General features: G+C 44.9%; 1 protein-coding gene across 11 annotated transcripts in view; it reads right to left on the reverse strand.

The window, feature by feature from the left end:
- IDE (insulin degrading enzyme) overlaps positions 1-18,593 on the reverse strand; it is a 121,965-nt gene extending 103,372 nt beyond the window's left edge. For 4 of the 11 annotated variants that reach the window (XM_063781993.1, XM_009458941.5, XM_063781992.1 and 1 more), the window contains exon 1: positions 17,989-18,593. In XM_063781993.1, coding sequence (XP_063638063.1) covers positions 17,989-18,086 — 98 coding nt within the window. In that variant the 5' untranslated portion in view covers positions 18,087-18,593. Of the gene's footprint in view, positions 1-3,146; positions 3,329-16,979; positions 17,915-17,988 lie in introns of those variants that run through there. The other 7 variants (XM_063781989.1, XM_016918869.4, XM_054660356.2 and 4 more) reach the window with 7 other exon arrangements.
- Between the last annotated feature and the right edge of the window lie 506 nt (positions 18,594-19,099).

A 19,099-nucleotide genomic window follows, 5' to 3' on the forward strand; every position in this document is an offset into this window, starting at 1 on the left:
ATTATTTGCACTATATTGTACAATAAAAACTTTTCAGTATGAGATTGTTTCAAAAATACAGTATATCTCTTTCATGACAAAAATGCTGATCAAACTAGGAATAAAAGAGAATTTCCTCAACCTGAAAAAGGGACTCTATGAATAAGCTACTGCTAGCATCGTACTTAATGGTGACAGATAATGTTTTTACCATTAAGATCAAGAAGATGACAAGGATTTCCACTCTTGCCACTTCTATTCAACACTGTCCTGGAAGTTCTAAACAGACCAATTAGGCAAGAAAATGAAATAAACGGCGTACAAATTAGAAAGAAAAAAGTAAAATTAGCTCCATTTTCAGAAGACATGATCTTGAATATAAAAATATCAATTGTATTTCTATACAGTAGCAATGAACAAACTAAAAATAAGAAAACAATTTATAATAGCATCAAAAAATAAAATACTGGGTGGGCACAGTGGCTCATGCCTGTAATCCTAGCACTTTGAGAGGCTGAGGCGGGTGGATGACCTGAGGTCAGGAGTTCGAGACCAGCCTAACCAACATGGTGAAACCCTGTCTCTACAAAAAATACAAAAATCAGGCTGGGTGCCGTGGCTCACCCCTATAATCCCAGCACTTTGGGAGGCCAAGGCAGGTGATCACCTGAGGTCAGGAGTTTGAGACCAGCCTGGCCAACATGGTGAAACCCTGTCTCTACTAAAACTACAAAAATTAGCCGGGCGTGGTGGTGGGTACCTGTAATCCCAGCTACTCGGGAGGCTGAGGCAGGAGAATCGCTTGGACCCAGGAGGCGGAGGTTGCAGTGAGCTGAGATCACGCCACTGCACTCCAGCCTGGGCAACAGAGCGAAAGTCTGTCTCAAAAACAAAAACAAAAATTAGCTGAACACGGTGGTGGGCTCCTGTAATCCCAGCTACTAGGGAGGCTGAGACAGGAGAATTGCTTGAACCTGGGAGGTGGAGGTTGCAGTGAGCCAAGATCTTGCCATTGCACTCCACCTGGGCTACAGAGTGAGACTCTGCCTCAAAAAAAAAAAAAAAAAAACTTACGCATAAATTTAACAAAAGAAATGTAAAACTTAAACTTTAAATGGAAAGACTCCCATGTTCATGGATGGGAAGACAGTATTTTTAAGATAACAGTAATCCCCAAATAGATTAAAATCCCACCTAAGACTCCTTTTTTGCAGAAATTGACAAATTGATCCTAAAACTTGTTTGGAAATGCAGAGGACCCAGAATGGTCAAAAAAGTCTTGAGAAAGAAGAACAAAGCTGGAAGACTCAAACTGCCTGACTTCAAAACAATTGTAAGCAAAATAGTGTGGTACTGGCATCAGGATAAACATACAGATTAATGGGCCAGGCGCGGCAGCTCACATCTGTAATCCCAGCACTTTGGGAGGCCGAGGGAGGCGGATCACGAGGTCAGGAGATCGAGAACAACCTGGATAACATGGTGCAACCCCATCTCTACTAAAAATACAAAAAATTAGCCAGGCTTGGTGGCGGGCGCCTGTAGTCCCAGCTACTCAGGAGGCTGAGGCAGGAGAATGGTGTGAACCTGGGAGGCGGAGCTTGCAGTAAGCCGAGATAGCGCCACTGCAGTCCAGCCTGGGAGAAAGACTCCATCTCAAAAAAAACCATACAGATTAATGGAACAGAACAGAAAGCTCAGAGTTAAACCCTCACCTTTTGATCAATTTATTTTTGAAAAGGATGATGGCCGGGCATGTTGTAATCCCAGCACTTTGGGAGGCCAAGGTAGGCAGATCACTTGATGCCAGGAGTTCGAGACTAGCCTGGCGAAGATGGTGAAACACCATTTCTACTAAAAATACAAAAATTATCTGGGCATGGTGGCCAACACCTGTAGTCCCAGCTACTCAGGAGGCTGAAGCATAAGAATTGTTTAAACCTGGGAGGCGGAGGTTGCAGTCACTGCACTACAACCTGGGCAACAGAGCAAGATTCCATCTCAAAAAAAAAAAAAAAAAAAAAAAGGATGCCAAAACAATTCAATGAGGAAGGACTAGTCTTTTCAACAAATGGTACTGGATATCCACATGTAAAAAGATGAAGTTGGACTCTCACCTCACACCATACATAAAAACTAATTCAAAATAGATCAAAGACTTCCATGTAACAGCTAAATAATTAAACAATACAACCTTTTTTTTGAGATAGTGTTTTGCTCTTGTTGCCCAGGCTGGAGTGCAAAGGCGTGATCTCAGCTCACCACAATGTCCACCTCCTGGGTTCAAGCGATTCTCCTGTCTCAGCCTCCTGAGTAGCTGGGATTACAGGCGCCTGTCACTACGCCAGGCTAATTTTTGGTATTTTTAGTACAGACAGGGTTTCACCATGTTAGCCAGGCTGGTCTCAAACTCCTGACCTCAGGTGATCCGCCCACCTCGGCCTCCCAAAGTGCTAGGATTACAGGTGTGAGCCACCATGCCTGGCCAATAATACAAATCTTAAAAGAAAACTTAAATCTTTGTGACCTTGGATTGGGCAGTGGCTTCTTAGATATGACATCAAAAGCACAACCAGTTTTTTAAAAAGACAAATTAGACTTCAACAAAATTTAACACTTTCTGCTTCAAAGAACACCATCAAGAAAGTGAAAAGACAACCTATAGAATGGAATAAAATATTTGTAAATCATATATCTGATAAGGGACTTGTATAGAGAATATATTTTTTCATTTGTATTTTTTTGAAGATGGAGTTTCACTCTCGTCACCCAGGCTGGAGTGCAGTGGCACGATCTTGCCTCACTGCAACCTCCGCCTCAAGGGTTCAAGCGATTCTCCTGCCTCAGTCTCCCGAGTAGCTGGGGTTACAGGCGTGTACCACCATGCCCAGCTAATTTTTGTATTATTAGTAGAGATGGGGTTTCACCTTGTTGGTCAGGCTGGTCCTGAACTCCTGACTGCAGGTGATCCACCTGCCTCATCCTCCCAAAGTGCTGGGATTACAGGCATGAGCCAACACGCCCGGCCTAGAGAATATATTTTAAAACTCTTACAACTTTAATAAATAAAAAAAAAAACCCAATTAACAAATAGAAAAAGGATCTGAGTAGACATTTCTCTAAAGAAGATATATAAATGGCCAAGAAGCATATGAAAATATACTCACTGGTCATCAGGAAAATGAAAGTCAAAATTCCAATGAGACACCACTTCATACCCACCAGGATGGCTTATAACAAAAGTACATATAGCAAGTGTTGTCAAGGATATAGAGAAATTGGAATTTTCACACACTGCTGGTGGAAATGCAAAATAGTGCCACTGCTTTGAAAAACAACCTGGTAGTTCCTGAAAAGGTTAAACACAAGAGTTAGCATATGACCTAGCAATTCCACTCCTATGCATATCCCCAAGAGAAACGAAAATAAGTGTTCACATGAAAACTTGTACACGAATGCCCAAAGCAGTATTATTCATTATATCTCAAGACTGGAAATAATCCAAATGTCCATCAACTAATGAATGGATAAATACAATCTGGTCTATCCATACAATGCAATACTATGAGTACTAAAAAGGCATGAAGTACTGACACATACTACAATATGAATGAACTTTGAAAACATTATGTTAAGTGAAAGCCAGACACAAAAGACCACATATTGTTTGATGTCATTTGTATGCATGGTCCAGAACAGGCAAATCCATAGAAAGAAAGATGAGTGGCTGCCATGGGCTCAGGGAAGAGTGGAATAGAGTGTAACTGCCAAAGGGTATAATGTTTCTTTTTGAGGTGACGAAAATGTTTTAAAATGATTGTGGTGATGGTTGCACAACTCTGCAAATACACTAAAACCCATGAATGGTATATATATATATATTTTTTTTTTTGAGACAGGGTATCACTGTCACCCAGGCTGGAGTGCAATGGTGTAATCATGGCTCATTGCAGCTTTGACTTCCCGGGCTCAAGCAATCCTCCCGCCTCAGCCTCTGGAATAGTTGAGATTACAGGCACGTGCCTCCACACTCGGCTAATTTTTTATTTTTTGTAGAGATAGGGTCCCACTATGTTGCACAGGCTAGTTTCCAACTCTTGGACTCCAGCAATCCTCCTGCCTCAGTCTGGGAGTCACAGGATTTACTTATTTAAAAACTCAATTGTTTAAGGGAAACAGTTAAACTCTAGTGTGCTTCATTGATTTCCTCTGCCCCTTTTGCTGTTTTATGACAATTCCTAATTTGTTCATTAATATTTCTAGAAAGATGCTATGTTGTTGCCATACAATAATATCGATAATAGTTTGGCTGGTTGACTGTAAGTACAAATAACATATTCATTTTCCTTAAAAGTCTGTTAGTTTAACCGTGTATCTGACTGGCCAGATAGTCTTGTCTATTTGGCTTCTGGGAACGGTGTCTTCCCAGTGTCAACGTTCCTATCTGCCTTATTTATGTGACCTGACTGACCAGAAATCCTAATGTAGCCATCTTGCTCCAAAAGGTTCTTGGTCTTCCCTACCTTGTTACATTACACTCATCATCTTCTTGACTTACTGTACACTGTTTGCTCTCTTTTCTCCCTCTCTTCTTGGTGAGCAACTCGAGAGATGCCTCAAAGGTTGAGAGAAGTGAGCTGGGCACGGTGGCTCACACCTGTAATCCCAGCACTTCGGGAGGCCCTAGCGCGTGGATCACCTGAGGACAGGAGTTCAAGACGAGCCTGTTCAACAAGGGGAAACCTCGTCTCTACTAAAAATACAAAAATTAGCCAGGCATGGTGGTACGCACCTGTAGTCTCAGCTACTCAAGACGCTGAGGCAGAAGAATCACTTGAACCCAGGAGGCGGAGGTTGCAGTGAGCCAAGATGGAGCCACTGCACTCCAGCCTAGGCGACAGAGCGAGACTCCGTCTCAAAAAAAAAAAAAAGATTGAGAGAAGTGACTTGTTACTCCTTTTATGCATGCTCACATAGCTCAGGCTGATAGCTCCACTTACTTTCCTAGAAGCAAAGCTAACATGCTCTTCCACACCCACCACCTTCACTCCATCCTCACCTGGGTTCTAGACAACAAGGCGAACTCAGGCCGGGTGTGGTGGCTCAGGCTGGGCGTGGTGGCTCACACCTGTAATCCCAGAACTTTGGGAGGCCAAGGTGGATGGATCACCTGAGGTCAGGAGTTCGAGACCAGCTTGGCCAACATGGTGAAACCCTGTCTTTCTACTAAAAAAATACAAACATTAGCGGGCATGGTGGTGGGCGCCTGTAATCCCAGCTATTCAGGAGGCTGAGGCAGGAGAATCACTTCAACCTGGGAGGCGGAGGTTGCAGTGAGCCGAGATGGCACCACTGCACTCCAGCCTGGGCAACAAGAGTGAAACTCCGTCTAAAAAAAAAAAAATAAGTAAATAAATAAATAAATAAGGCGAACTCAGCAGTAGCACGGCGTCTAAAGTAGACTTCCTAAGAGCTGTGGGACTTTTCATTTCTCTGTCAACCTCCTATAGTTGCCATAAGGATCAAATAAGATGATGTGATAATCTTCGTAAACTTTAAATGAGGCAAAGGGTAGTCCTGCAAGGATCAAATAAGATGATGTAAGCTGGGCGTGGCAGCTCACGCCTGTAATCCCAGCCCTTTGGGAGGCCGAGGCGGGCGGATCACCTGAGGTCAGGAGTTCAAGACCATCCTGGCTAACATGGTGAAACCCCATCTCTACTAAAAATACAAAAAAAAAAAATTAGCTGGGCGTGGTGGTGGGTGCCTGTAGTCCCAGCTACTTGGGAGGCTGAGGCAGGAGAATGGCTTGAACACGGGAGGCAGAGCTTGCAGTGAGCGGAGATCGCACCACTGCACTCCAGCCTGGGTGACAGAGCGAGACTCCGTCACCAAAAAAAAATAAAATAAAATAAGATGATGTGATAATCTTCGTAAACTTTAAATGAGGCAAAGGGTAGTCCTGATTACACAATCATTTCTGTACTTTTGGAGCAATTTACATGTGTATTTTGTTTCATTTTTATTATTAACAAAAACCTCCAGTATGTCTGAAAACTACTAAGACTAACTTCCTCCAATCACTGTATAGAACGGATCACAAATATAATGTTTACAAGGCCAAAAAAGTAATGTAAATAAGCAAAGCAGGCTGTAAGAAGGAATGCATGCCCCTTCTGAAAGACAAATCTTCCCTAGCTCAAGCTAATTGCTGCCAGGCAGGAATGTGGGCCCACTGTTACCAGATTATCCCTTTTTCCCAAAAGGAACTGAACTCTCAGGATTTCTAAGTGTTGATTCCCATTTAAAAAATAACAACTGCAAAACATATCCACATGCCACATCCCAGCCTACTGGTCTACAGTGACCTCATTTATAGTCGGTCATACTCTCTAAAATAAAAGCAACATCAAGTGAGGAGTTAGTGATATGTAAGCACAAGAAAGTAAAAAGAACTATGCACCCGTAGAAGGCAACGTTCAGAAACCAAAACTTGGTAGGATTAATAAAGATATTTGAAGCTACTTAGTCTGGTGGCTAGGAAAAAGACTCATGCAAACTAACCAATTCAAGATAAAAAGAATAACCAAGTGTCAAGTCAGAGTGACTTTTCCACTACATCACACTGGCTCCCAAGGGGATAGACTATAGAGAGAATAAGGCATTTTTTCAACTGGATGGCAGTTTAAAGTAGTCTGGAGTACAAACTTAGAACAGGTGTCAATCTTACTGATATCTTCCTGGAACAGAAGCTGAATTCAAGAATATTTTACCCTGGACCAAATGTTATCCAACACTCCCAGCCTATATTGGCCATCAGAAGAGCATACAGAAACCACAGAGTAGCCCAACAATGGGAAGGGAGAAACTTTCACCAACTCAAGAAAGAAAAAAAAGAAGGAAAATCAGGTGACTAATGTTTGTTTTCATTATTTCTTGTTTTAAAAGCAAAATTTCAAATTTACTTCCTCCATAAAAAGAAAAGCAGGCTGGGTGTGGTGGCTCACGTCTGTAATCCCAGCACTTTGGGAGGCCAAGAAGGGTGGATCATCTGAAGTCAGGAGTTCAAGACCAGCCTGGTCAACATGGTGAAACCCTGGCTGGGCACAGTGGCTCACGCCTGTAATCCCAGCACTTTGGGAGGCCGAGGTGGACAGATCAACTGAAGTCAGGCGTTCGAGACCAGCCTGGCCAACATGGTGAAACCACGTCTCTACTAAAAGTACAAAAATTAGCCGGGCGTGGTGGCAGGCGCCTGTAATCCCAGCTACTTGGGAGGCTGAGACAGGAGAATTGCTTGAACCCGGGAGGCGGAGGTTGCAGTGAGCCAAGACCACACCATTGCACTCCAGCCTGGGCAACAAGAGCAAAACTCCACCTCGGGGGGGAAAAAAAACATGGTGAAACCCCCATCTCTACTAAAAATACAAAAATTAGCTGGGTGTGTTGGTGCATGCCTGTAGTTCCAGCTCCTTAGGAGGCTGAAGCAGGAGAATCACTTGAATCTGGGATGCGGAGGTTGCAGTGAGCCAAGATTGCACCATTGCACTCCAGCCTGGGCTACAGAGTGAGACTCTGTCACAAAAAGGAAAAAAAAAAAAAGGCTGGGCATGGTGGCTCAAACCTGTAATTCCAGCACTTTGGGAGGCTGAGGCGGGCAGATAACAAGGTCAAGAGATTGAGACCATCCTGGCCAACATGGTGAAACCCCATCTCTACTAAAAATATAAAAATTAGCTGGGTGTGGTGGCACGCGCCTGTAGTCCCAACTACTTGGGAGGCTGAGGCAGAGAATCGCTTCAACCTGGGGCAGGGGGCAGAGGTTGCAGTGAGCCAGGATCACGCCACTGCACTCTAGCTGGGCAGCTGAGCAAGACTCCGTCTCAAAAAAAAAAAAAGAAACAAAAAAAGAAAAGAAAAGCAAATCTTTAAGTTCAATTAAAAAAATCTTAAAGTTCAATTTTAAAGGGAGGGGAAAAAAGAAGCCATATGTCTTTTTTGTCAAAGTCTCGCAAAGGATATCCCTGAAAGCTTGCTGCTTTAACCATATGCTAGATAACCTGTAAAATAACTTAATTCCCAAGTACTTACAATACTAGAATTCTAGAGCTACATGGAGGGAGTGGAAGCCATTCAGGTCATCTCTCTTACTTTTGTAGTCTTATTCTACAAAGGTGTAGATTCACACTAGGACCCAGATCTATACTTTTCTGTTTGGAAATCACCAGAAGATCTACAAAAAGTTATCTCCCATGTAGTCTTTACATGAAAGCTTGTTCCAATATACAACTACTCTTGAATGAAGGAGCAAGCCAAGAAAGAAAAAAATTTGAGAACCAGGAAACAGATCCATTAGAGGAGAGAAGCAAAGGGAAATTCCAGGCAACCATTCTGTAGCAAGCCTGGAGAAAACTAGTTCAAACTACAGCAAGAAGGAAAAAGTGTCCTGAAGGATAGTCTCCAAGGAGAAAATATGGAACCAATAGATCATCTAATAGATTTGATCATATAAGAAACTGTACTAGGCCGGGCAAGGTAACTTACACCTGTAATCCCAGCACTTTAGGAGGCAGAGGCCAGCAGATCACTTGAGGTCAGGAGTTGGAGACCAGCCTGGCCAACATGACGAAACCCTGTCTCTCTACTAAAAAAACACAAAAATTAGTGGGCATGGTGGCACACGCCTGTAGTCCCAGCTACTCAGGAGGCTGAGGCAGGAGAATGCTTGAACATGAGAGACAGGGGTTGCAGTAAGCCGAGACTGCGCCATTGCATTCCAGCCTGGGCGATAAAGCGAGACTGTCTCAAAAAAAAAAAAAAAAAAAAAAAACTGAAACTGTACTAAATGTCCATAGGACCATAAGATCAAGTGGGAAGAATCAGAAATATGTAAACAGTTGGGTGTGATGGCTCATACCTGTAATCCTTGCTACTTGGGAGGCTAAGCAGAACGATCACTTGAGGCCAGGAGTTCAAGACCAACCTCTGCAACACAGTAAGACCCCATCTCTAAAAAAATAAAATAGCTGGGCATAACAAAGCAACAGAAAATTTCTAAAATTAAGAGATCAAGAAATAACAGTAGCCAGGTGTGCTGGCTCATGCCTGTAATCCCAGCACTTTGGGAGGCTGAGGTGGGTTGATCACCTGAGGTCAGGAGTTTGAGACCAGCCTGGCCAACATGGTGAAACCCCATCTCTACTAAAAATATAAAAAAATTAGCCGGCGTGGTAGCAGGCGCCTGTAATTCCAGCTACTCAGGAGGATGAAACAGAATTGCTTGAACCCAGGAGGCGGAGGTTGCAGTGGGTCAAGATCTCGCCACTGCACTCCAGCCTGGGTGACAGAGCGAGACTCTGTCTCAGAAAAAAAAAAAAAAAGAAAAAATTAGCTGGGCATGGTGGCGGGCACCTGTAATTGCAGCTACTCAGGAGGCTAAGGAATGAGAATTGCTTGAACTCAGGAGACAGAGGTTGCAGTGAGCACCACTGCACTCCAGCCTGGGCAACACAGCGAGACTCCATCTCAAAAAAAAAAAAAAAAAAAAAAAAAAAAGAAAAGAAAGAAAGAAATGGTATTTGTTCTTTTCTCAAGACCCTATTCTCCCCAAAATCTCTTTGGCTAGAACTTCAGACTATTTCACTTCCGATATAATCTTCCACCTCTCTAACTCCCAACCTCTCCAACTATGTTTCCTTCTTATACCTAAATGTGAGCATTGTCAAGGCTGCCCCCTCCCCCACCGCATCTAAACATAGATTATTTTTCCTATATCCATCCATGTCCGTGTCTTCAACTCTATGTTCAGATTTAGGAAATCAGCTCAGGCCTTCTTACCAAGTTCCAGTCATATTTCAAATGCTTCCTGCAGATCTCCCCTTGGCTATCCAGTAATCACTTCAGACTCAATATCATCAACTACCATGTATATTCTTTCTAAAAAATCTCCCTGTTTTAACGTCCCCATCTCTACTAAAGATATCGTGCTACCTCTAGGAAGAAGATAATATAATGGCCAACCCCTGAGGTTCTTGAGTGAGCCCAGTTGAATTCATATCTCGCTAAGCCACTTACTAGCTGTGTATCCTTGAGCAAGTTAACCTCTTTGAGCTTCAATATCCTTATCTGAAAGAAAAAAAAAAAAGACTACCACCACCACTCTCCCACATAATTACCATGGCCATTAAACAAGACAACATATGTAGCCAGGTGCAGTGGCTCACGCCTATAATCCCAGTACTTTGGGAGGCCAAGGTAGGTGGACTGCTTGAACTGAGGAGTTTAAGACCAGTCTGGGCAACATGACGAAATCCTGTCTCTACAAAAAAAAAAAAAAAACTCCAAAAAATTAGCCAGGTATGGTGGTATGTGCCAAGTTCCAGCTACTAGCCCCAGCTACCCAGGAAACAGGGGAGTACTGAGATGGCAGGAGAATCACCTGAGCCCAGAGAGGTCAAGGCTGCAGTGAGCCCTGATCACGCCACTGCACTCCACCTAGGAGTGACAGAGTCAGACTCTGTCTCTCTCTCTCTCTCTCTCTCTCTCACACACACACACACACACACAACATAGGCAAAGCTCCTAATAAAATGCATAAACTGGAGGTTATGATGATAAGTGAAATAAGCCAGGCACAGACAGACAGACATCACATGTTCTTACTTATTTGTGGGATCTAAAAATCAAAACAACTGAACTCATGGAGATAGAGAGTAGAAGGATGGTTACCAGAGGCTGGGAAGGGTAGTGGGTGGTTGAGGGCAGGTGGGGATGGTTAATGGGTACCAAAGAAAAAAAAAAAGACCTAGGATTTGATAGCACAACAGGGTGACTATAATCAATAATAATTTAATTGCACATTTCAAAATAACTAAGAGTTTAATTGGATTGTTTGTAACAAAGAATAAATGCTTGAGGGGATGACTACCCCCCACCCAAAAAAGCATAACATACAATAAGCATTCAATAAATATTAGCTACTAAATCTTTTATGGTTAACAGCAGCAGCAGCAGCAAGAGCGTTACAGCTGAATCCACTTAGACCCCAGCACAGGTCAGACTTGTTCTAGGCTCTGGATCCATTTCCTATCCTTAAGCAAAACAAATAAGAAACCCCAGTAGTAGGTCAGTATTCATCAATGTGGTTCTGATCTTTCAATTGAACTAGTCCCTGAGCTACCAATCTACAAACTAGATTTCATTCCCTTGGGTATTTAAGGACCGCTCAGTCCTGTCCACTACCCTACGGGACCTGAGGGTAACAGCCAGCCCAAAAGTGCCTACAAGACTGTGCCCACTGCTGTACCCAAGCAGTGGTTGGTTCTCTTGGTATGCCTTTGGAAAACCTGCCACCTGCCAGGCAGGACAAACATCTCACCTAGCTGAACTTCTTCCCAGAGCTGGGTCTCCCCGACAAGAGTTTTCCCTACCCTGGTGGCCCCTCCTATTCTAGACTCAAAGTCACTCACGCTCAAGACCTCAGGCTTCTCTGACTCCCACATCGTCCCTACATCAATCAATAACTAAACCCTGCTGAATCCTTCTTGCACATGTCTTCTGCAGACACTCTTCTTTCCTTGTCATTTGTACTACCTTCTTTATCCCTCATCAGTCTCTGCCTGCGTTTCAAACAGTGCTTACAAAAAACAGCCAGATTAATTAGCCAAAAATACAGCTTTCATATGTCACTGAATTGCTCAAAAAGCATCTGAGGTTCTCTATATCCAATAAGACAAAATTTCACTTTCCTTTGCTGATATTGTGAATTTCCCTACTTTTGAACCTTTGCTAATACCATTCCTTCTATCTAAAATATTTTCTCTTCTGGTTGCGGTGGCTTATGCCTGTAATCACAGCACTTTGGGAGGCAGAGGCAGGAAGATTGCTTGAAGCCAGGAGTTAGAGATCAGTATGGACAACATAGCAAGATCCTGCCTCTACAAAATTTTAAAAATTAGCCAGGCATGGTGGCACAAGTCTGTAGTCCTAGCTACAGGAGGCTGAGGTGAGAGGATCACTTGAGCCCAGGAGTTCATGGCTGCAGTGAGTTTTGATCGTGCCACTGCACTCCAGCCTGGGTGACAGTGAGATCCTGTCTCCAAAAAATAAAATATTTTCTCAACTCTCCTTCTTTGTTCATCCAATTCAATATTTCCTTCAAAGACTCTTGTTCAAATCCTATGTTCTCTGCAAAGCTCTCCCCATTCTTACTAGCAGCAGGGTGTTCTCAGCAGAGGGAAAACAATGCAAATGATCTGAGGTAAGAGCAAGTCAAGCAAGTAGACCAGTGTGACTCACATTGTTGAGTAGGAAGTTTATTACTCAAACCTGAAATTTGAGGGAGAGGTTCTGGCTAGAGAAATACATTTGGGAGTTGTCAGAATATAGATTAGGCCTATCTTACAGAATTTTTGCAATGATCAATATGATACCAGGGCATACTTGCATGACTGCCATTCAGCAGTGAACTCATACATCTTTATGAATGATGTTAAATGAAAGTTAAATGAAAAAAAGTAACTCAGAAAAGTTTGCAATAAAGGTCAAAAGCTATAAAACTAAAATAAACAATAAAACTAAACGATATACTGCTTAAGAAGTATTCAAATGTGATAAAACTATAAAGAAAACTAAGGAAATTGTTATCCAAATATAGAATAATACAGCCGGGCACGGTGGCCCACGCCTGTAATCCCAGCACTTTGGGAGGCTGAGGAGGGTGGATCACCTGAGGTCAGGGGTTTAAGACCAGCCTGGGCAACATGGTGAAACCCCATGTCTACTAAAAATACAAAAATTAGCCGGGCGTGGTGGCACGCGCCTGTAGTCCCAGCTACTTGGGAGGCTGAGGCAGGAGAATCGCTTGAAGCTGGGAGGTGGAGGTTGCAGTGAGCCGAGATTGCGCCACTGTACTCCAGCCTGGGCAACAAGGGCAGACTCTTTCTCAAAAAATAATAATAATAATAATAACAATACCTTTACAGGGGAGGAACAGAGTTATAATTGGACAGGTGAGCACAGACAGGTTCAAAGTTGCTGGAAATGTTTGTTTCCTAAAGTAGATGGTACACAGGTGTTTGTTTTTTCTTCTTTGTCCTATATACTCTGGCATGTACAATATTAAATAAGAGAGTAAAAGAGGCAATATATAAACATCAAATAGATGTTTCACAATGTTTTTAAAAATTATTAAGTTGAGAAAAAGGAAGAGTAATTGCGTGACCTGTATAACAAGGCCTAAAAAGAATAAAGGATTTAGTCATATAAAGAAAAGACAGAAAGGGCATCTCAGAATTGGGAATGAATAGGTCATGTAAAAGGAGACAGCAAATTGGTAAGTCTGACTGGAGAAGAGTTAGGCTGAAAAGTTGGGCTAAGGCCAGCCAACAGAATGCTTACATGCTGGGTCAAGAAGTTTGAACTTGATCTTGAAATAGCGCAGAACCACTGGTGATATTTAGGCGAGACAACAGCTTGGGAAAAGTGGTTTATTAATCTGATGTGATGATAAGAATCAACTAGTAGGGAGACAGAAGGCTGGAAAAGTCAGTTCTAAAACCTGTTCAGGTGAGATAATCTCACTGATGTAAGATGTTAGGAAGATGATCATGGCCTGAACTAGGATGGTGATGAGGGTCAAGATCACTCCAAGAAACTTTAGGAATCTTTAGGATGAAAGACTCAGGAGGATTGGGTCTTGGGAATAGGCAATGAGGGAAAAAGATTCAAAGATTTTCAAGCTAAACTGAAAACTCTCATTTTCAAGCTAAACTGAAAAAATGATAACAACATAGCAAAACTAAGGACTCTACAGAAAAAAATTGTTTTGAAAAAAGACCATTAATCAATTAAGTTATGCAGTAAATATGTACTGAGTACCTACTATGTGTCAGGCAGAGTGTGATGCCTTCCCTTCAGAAAGCAGATTGTGAGTCCTACTTTAAAAAGTTATTCCGAGCGCAGTGGCTCACGCCTGTAATCCGAGCACTTTGGGAGGCCAAGGTGGGCGGATCACCTGAAGTCAGGAGTTCAAGACCAGCCTGGCCATCATGGTGAAATCCCAGCTCTACTAAAAATACAAAAATTAGTTGTGTGTGGTGGCACACACCTGTAATCCCAGCTACTCTGGAGGCTGAGGCAGAAGAATCACTTGAAACCGGGAGGTGGAAGTTGCAGTGAGCCAAGATCGTGTCACTCTCCAGCCTGGGCAACAGAACAAGACTCAGTCTCAAAAGAAAAAAAAGTTACACTTTTAATAGGCAAAAAGAAACTAAACAGTTCTTTGAGAAGAATAAAATAATTTTGTGAGTCCCACTTTTTAAAAAAGTAATCAGTATGGTGATAAAAAAATACTAAGTTGTTTTTCAAAATTAATTGAAAGAAACAACAAAACATAAAAGTGGAGGTGTCTAGTAAAAGGTCAGAGGTAAAGCAGTTTACTGTTTATTACTGAAAGCTCCTTGAGGACAAGATTTATGGCTATCTTTGCATTTACATAGTACTGGACACAGTGTGTGATCACTACAGAGTAGACATTCAAATAATGTCTAACAGAACAGTGAGAACAGACTGAAGACAAGCCAACTGAGAAGGCTCCAGAACCTAACATATCTATAGAGGATCTACCCCTGTGGAGGGAAAGTGCTCTAGCCTTGTCATCCTGGCTAAAAGGTAGCCTGATCCTCTGGCTACATGTTTAGGAGATATAAAATACCAACAGAAAAACAGAAAGGAAACCAGTGTTTATGAAACATATACTGGGCCTGGCACAGTGGCTCATGCCTGTAACCCCAGCACTTTGGGAGGCAGGAGGATTGCTTCAGCCCAGGAGTTTGAGACCACCCTGGGCAACATGACGAAACCCCATCTCTACCAAAAATACAAAAATTAGTTGTGGGGTGGTGGCATGAGCCTGCAGTCCCAGCTACTCAGGAGGCTGAGGTGGGAGGATCACTTGAACCCAAGAGATGAAGGCTGCAGTGAGCTGAGATCACATCACTGCACTCCAGCCTGGGCGACAGAGTGAAACCCTGTCTCGAACTTTAAAAAAAAGAAAACATACTGAACTTTTTCTCCCCTACCCTGGGGAGACTGTCCCCAACCCTAACTTCTTTTTTTTTAAGACAGAGTCTCGCTCAGTCACCCAGGCTGGAGTGCAGTGGCACGATCTCAGCTCACTGCACCTCCGCCTCCTGGGTTCAAGCGATTCTCCTGCCTCAGCCTCATGAGTAGCTGGGATTACAAGTGCCCACCACCACGCCCGGCTAATTTTTTTGTATTTTTAGTAGAGATGGGGTTTCACCATGTTGCCCAGGCTGGTCTTGAACTCCTGACCTCAAGTGATCCCCCCCACCTCGCCCTCTCAAAGTGTTGGGATTACAGGCGTGAGCCACCCCACCTGGCCTCAACCCTAACTTTCAAGACAGGCAGAATGTGTGGATTAGGTTAAAGAAACTTCAGGGGTACCCTGTCCTTTTACACTATTAAAAGGCATTTTTCTGATTGAAAGTAGTTTAAAAGCTTGAATGTTGATAGTCCCAACTGACATACCACTGTTTCCTAAGCCTATGGAACAGGGAAATGCAAAGTAGGGCTGCCTGCAAAGTGAGATGACTGATGCCCAGGTGGCTCAAGTTGTTGCCAGGGAATGGGCTATTATCTCCAGGTGCCCCAATAGTTCAGATAATTCCACACAGTCCCAAGTTATAAAATACAGCTGAACACAGAACAAGGCGGTTACTCTGTAAATGGATTGATCTTACATAAATGCTTTAAGACCATCTCTGTCTCAAGAGGTTAGACCAGAAAATGAATGCCCAAATACCAGCAGAGGCAGTACTTGTGTTCGCAAATACATAACAGTTAAGAGCTCAGGCTCCGATGCCAGATAGACATGGGTTAAATCCCAGCTCTTCCAGCAAATAGCTGTGTGGCTATCTCTGTTAAGACATTCTTCCGACTATGTACACTAGGGCTGATTGCATTCCTTAAGATGTGAAATGTGGTAGCTTCAGATGTTAGTGCTTTCCTTCCTAAAACTATGCCCTAATCCCTTTGGTTGGACCTGTATTTTCCTCAAAAGCCTCACTCACTCATTTTAGGGTAGAGCTTTCTAGCTGGCTCATCTCATTCATTATGCTTTGAATCTCTCAAATTTCCATCTTTGAGAAAAACATATCTTAAAACTCTGGATGGTCGACCGGACTTAATAACTACAGAGAAAATGTAATTTTAACTAGAACATACAAACCACTTAGTTATATAAAACTTAAAATTGGTGCTTTCTTTAAAAATCACAAATGCTATATGCCGGAGACAGTATGGAGACAGCTAAGCCTAGCCTATCAGTAATGAATTTAGAACAAAAGCAGACTGACACAAAAGAGGACAAAAGGAGGCATCCTGCCTGTGCTTACCACCTGATTCTCTAAGTTCAGGGGTCTTTTGCACATTATAGGAGATTTTGTGATGTAGTGGAAAACAGAGGAGAACAAGTTCCATAGAGTCTTCATTTGTATTAGCTTATCTTAGTGCCCCACTGCTACCATCCTAATACAGGCAGTAAAGACTAAGTCCCAACAGGTTTCTCTGCCTTAGGACTCTCTCCACTTCCTGACATCCTGCACACAGCCACCAAACTACTTTCCTAAACCCCCAGTTCCATCAGATAACTTTCCAGCTCAAAAACTTTAATGGCTCCCTACCTACTACGCATTGGGAAAATCCCAACTAAAATTCAAGACCCAGGCCAGCATTACCCTACTGTTATAATACAGGACTTGTGTCCTTCTAATTACCCCAGGGAAATTCTATAAAGCTTCAACCAGACTAATCGGCTCACTGCTCCCCCAACACAAACTGCCCGCATATCTAGGCTGGATTACGCCCACGCCAGCCCTCACTCCAACCTTTCTGCCATTCCTTCCAAAGCCAGCCTACCCCCCCATCTCTGGCCCCACACACTACCCATACTACCCATCTTCTGACCCTCATCAACACACCCTTGTAGCTATCTCAATTCCCGTGGCATCCCAATCCGCTCCAATCAAGTCAAAGTTCCTTGGAAGGCAGACACATACTTTACATAGAGGGTCCAGCACAGTGCCCTGCACTTAGTAGGTGCTGGCTATTACTGATTAAAACCAGCAGGGGTTCAAATAACGTTTCTAGGGAGGGCAAGATAATACTGCCTATCTTCTTCCATTCGTAGTAAAAAGTATTCAGCGTTCACTACAAGCCTGAAAACGCCTAGCGTACGCAGATCAACGGTGCAGTGGAGAGGGCACGCCACCGGATGGCAAAAAACCTGTGTCCTAATCCTGGTTTTGCCACAATCTCGGCAATTGCTGGGAAATCAATCCATCTCTCGGAGCTCCGGTTGTCTCCGACTAAAACAAGGGAGCTGCTGTAGAGGATCCCGAGGTATCTTTTGGCTCCTAAATGTCCCCCGATAGGAAACCCCACACTCGTCTTCCAAGGCGGGAGGCAGGCAAACTTTTTTCCCAGCGCGGGCATTCCACACGGTCCTGGAAACTCAGTGCCCGGAGAAAAGGGCAGGGCTGAGGGCAAGGTGAGAAGCGGTCCCCCCGAAGTCGCCGGATTCCTTTACCCCACGGCTCGAGTCCGCCTCAGGTTCCCGGCCCCCTCACAGGCGGACTCCGGGAGAGTGACGCGGCGCGGCTCCCGGGTGCAGGCCGGGTGACTCTGTCCGCCCCCGCGCCCCCCGCACTAAGTGGCACACGCCCCGTGGCCCCGTGTAGCGGCCCCGGCCCCTCACCAGCCCGAGGGACGTCCCCGACTCTGGACCAGGCCTCTGGCTCCCGCCTGGCGAGCCGCTCTTCCGGGCCCTGGGGCGGCCTCAGCGCGGCAGTACGGGCCCCAGGCCGGCGGGACGGGCGGCGTGAGGGGCAGCGGTGGCGGCTTTAAGTGCTGAATCACCACTTTGCAACCCGAGCGCCAAACCACTGTGACCCACGGGGCCCGAGGGCCCGGGCGCTCCATTCCGCTTACCCACACAGGCGCTCCGGAGGCGGCAGGCGGGCGCCGAGGACTGAGCGGAAGGTGCTGGACAGTGCGGGGTGCAGAAGCCACGCTAGCCGGTACCGCATTAGCCAGCGCAGTCGCCGGGATCACCGCAAACGCTTCCTGCTTGCGCTTCGAGCCGGCCCTGCGCACTGCGCATGCTCTAGCCGCGGCGCCGCGCGGTCTCCCGGGAGCTGCGGAGAGGTAGCCGCTCCGGGTTTTGCCTGGAGCCGGATGGGGCCAGGACGCAGGCGAGGACGGTGAAGACCGCGGACAGCCGAGGCCTGAGCAGGCGGACTGGAGGGACAGGGGTTTGGCCGGGGCGCTTTAGGAGCCAGCACCCAGACTTTCCCAGGCGGGGAGGGTCCCAGCTAGATCCCACCGGCCGCACTTGTGAGGGTGGCGACGTGTGTCTGACTGTGAGGGGGCGAGGGGCCGCTCATGAATCCAGTGAGGGCACACGGGGCTATGTTTTCTGAGGCACCCCCACTGACTAGCGTGCCGGACCCTGCAGGTGTTGGAACAAGGTTCGTGGTCGCGGCGGCCTCACGTAAAATGAATCCGCGGCCGGCGCGCGGCCCGCGGGCTCCCTCTAGAGCGCGGTGGGGACGTGGACCGCGAAGGCACAGATGCGCTGGAGACAAGGCTCGAGTGCGGCGTGGGGGAAATTCAGACGCAGGGGTCAGCGATAGAGAGGCCAGGACCCAGGGGGACGTTTCCATCCTTGGGGAAGTTAGCAGCTCTCTTAAGAGGAAGGTGCGGATGGGACGGGCGCCGCAGCAAAACAAGGCTTCAAATACAGAGTAGAAACTACTACTCTTGTTAGTACTCCGTACTAGGAATACTACTAATGTCAGTCGGCTTCAGTCGTTACTTTTTAAACAAAGAATTTTCTCCCCAGTGGCTTTATGGGGCTTTGCACCCACGAACAACTTAATAGTTGTTATGAATCTAACTTTCCATAATACCTTATGGGAGTCTTTAAGGAAGAATGCGATTAGGGATGGTGACTTGCCAGCTTAAGTACTTTTAGGTTTCTGATTGACAGACGATCAAGACTGCAGCCAAAAACGGTGTCCTTAATACAAGTATTGCTTTA

The sequence above is a fragment of the Pan troglodytes genome, chromosome 8 (assembly GCF_028858775.2).
Source record: "Pan troglodytes isolate AG18354 chromosome 8, NHGRI_mPanTro3-v2.0_pri, whole genome shotgun sequence".
In the NCBI taxonomy this organism is placed as follows: domain Eukaryota; kingdom Metazoa; phylum Chordata; class Mammalia; order Primates; family Hominidae; genus Pan; species Pan troglodytes.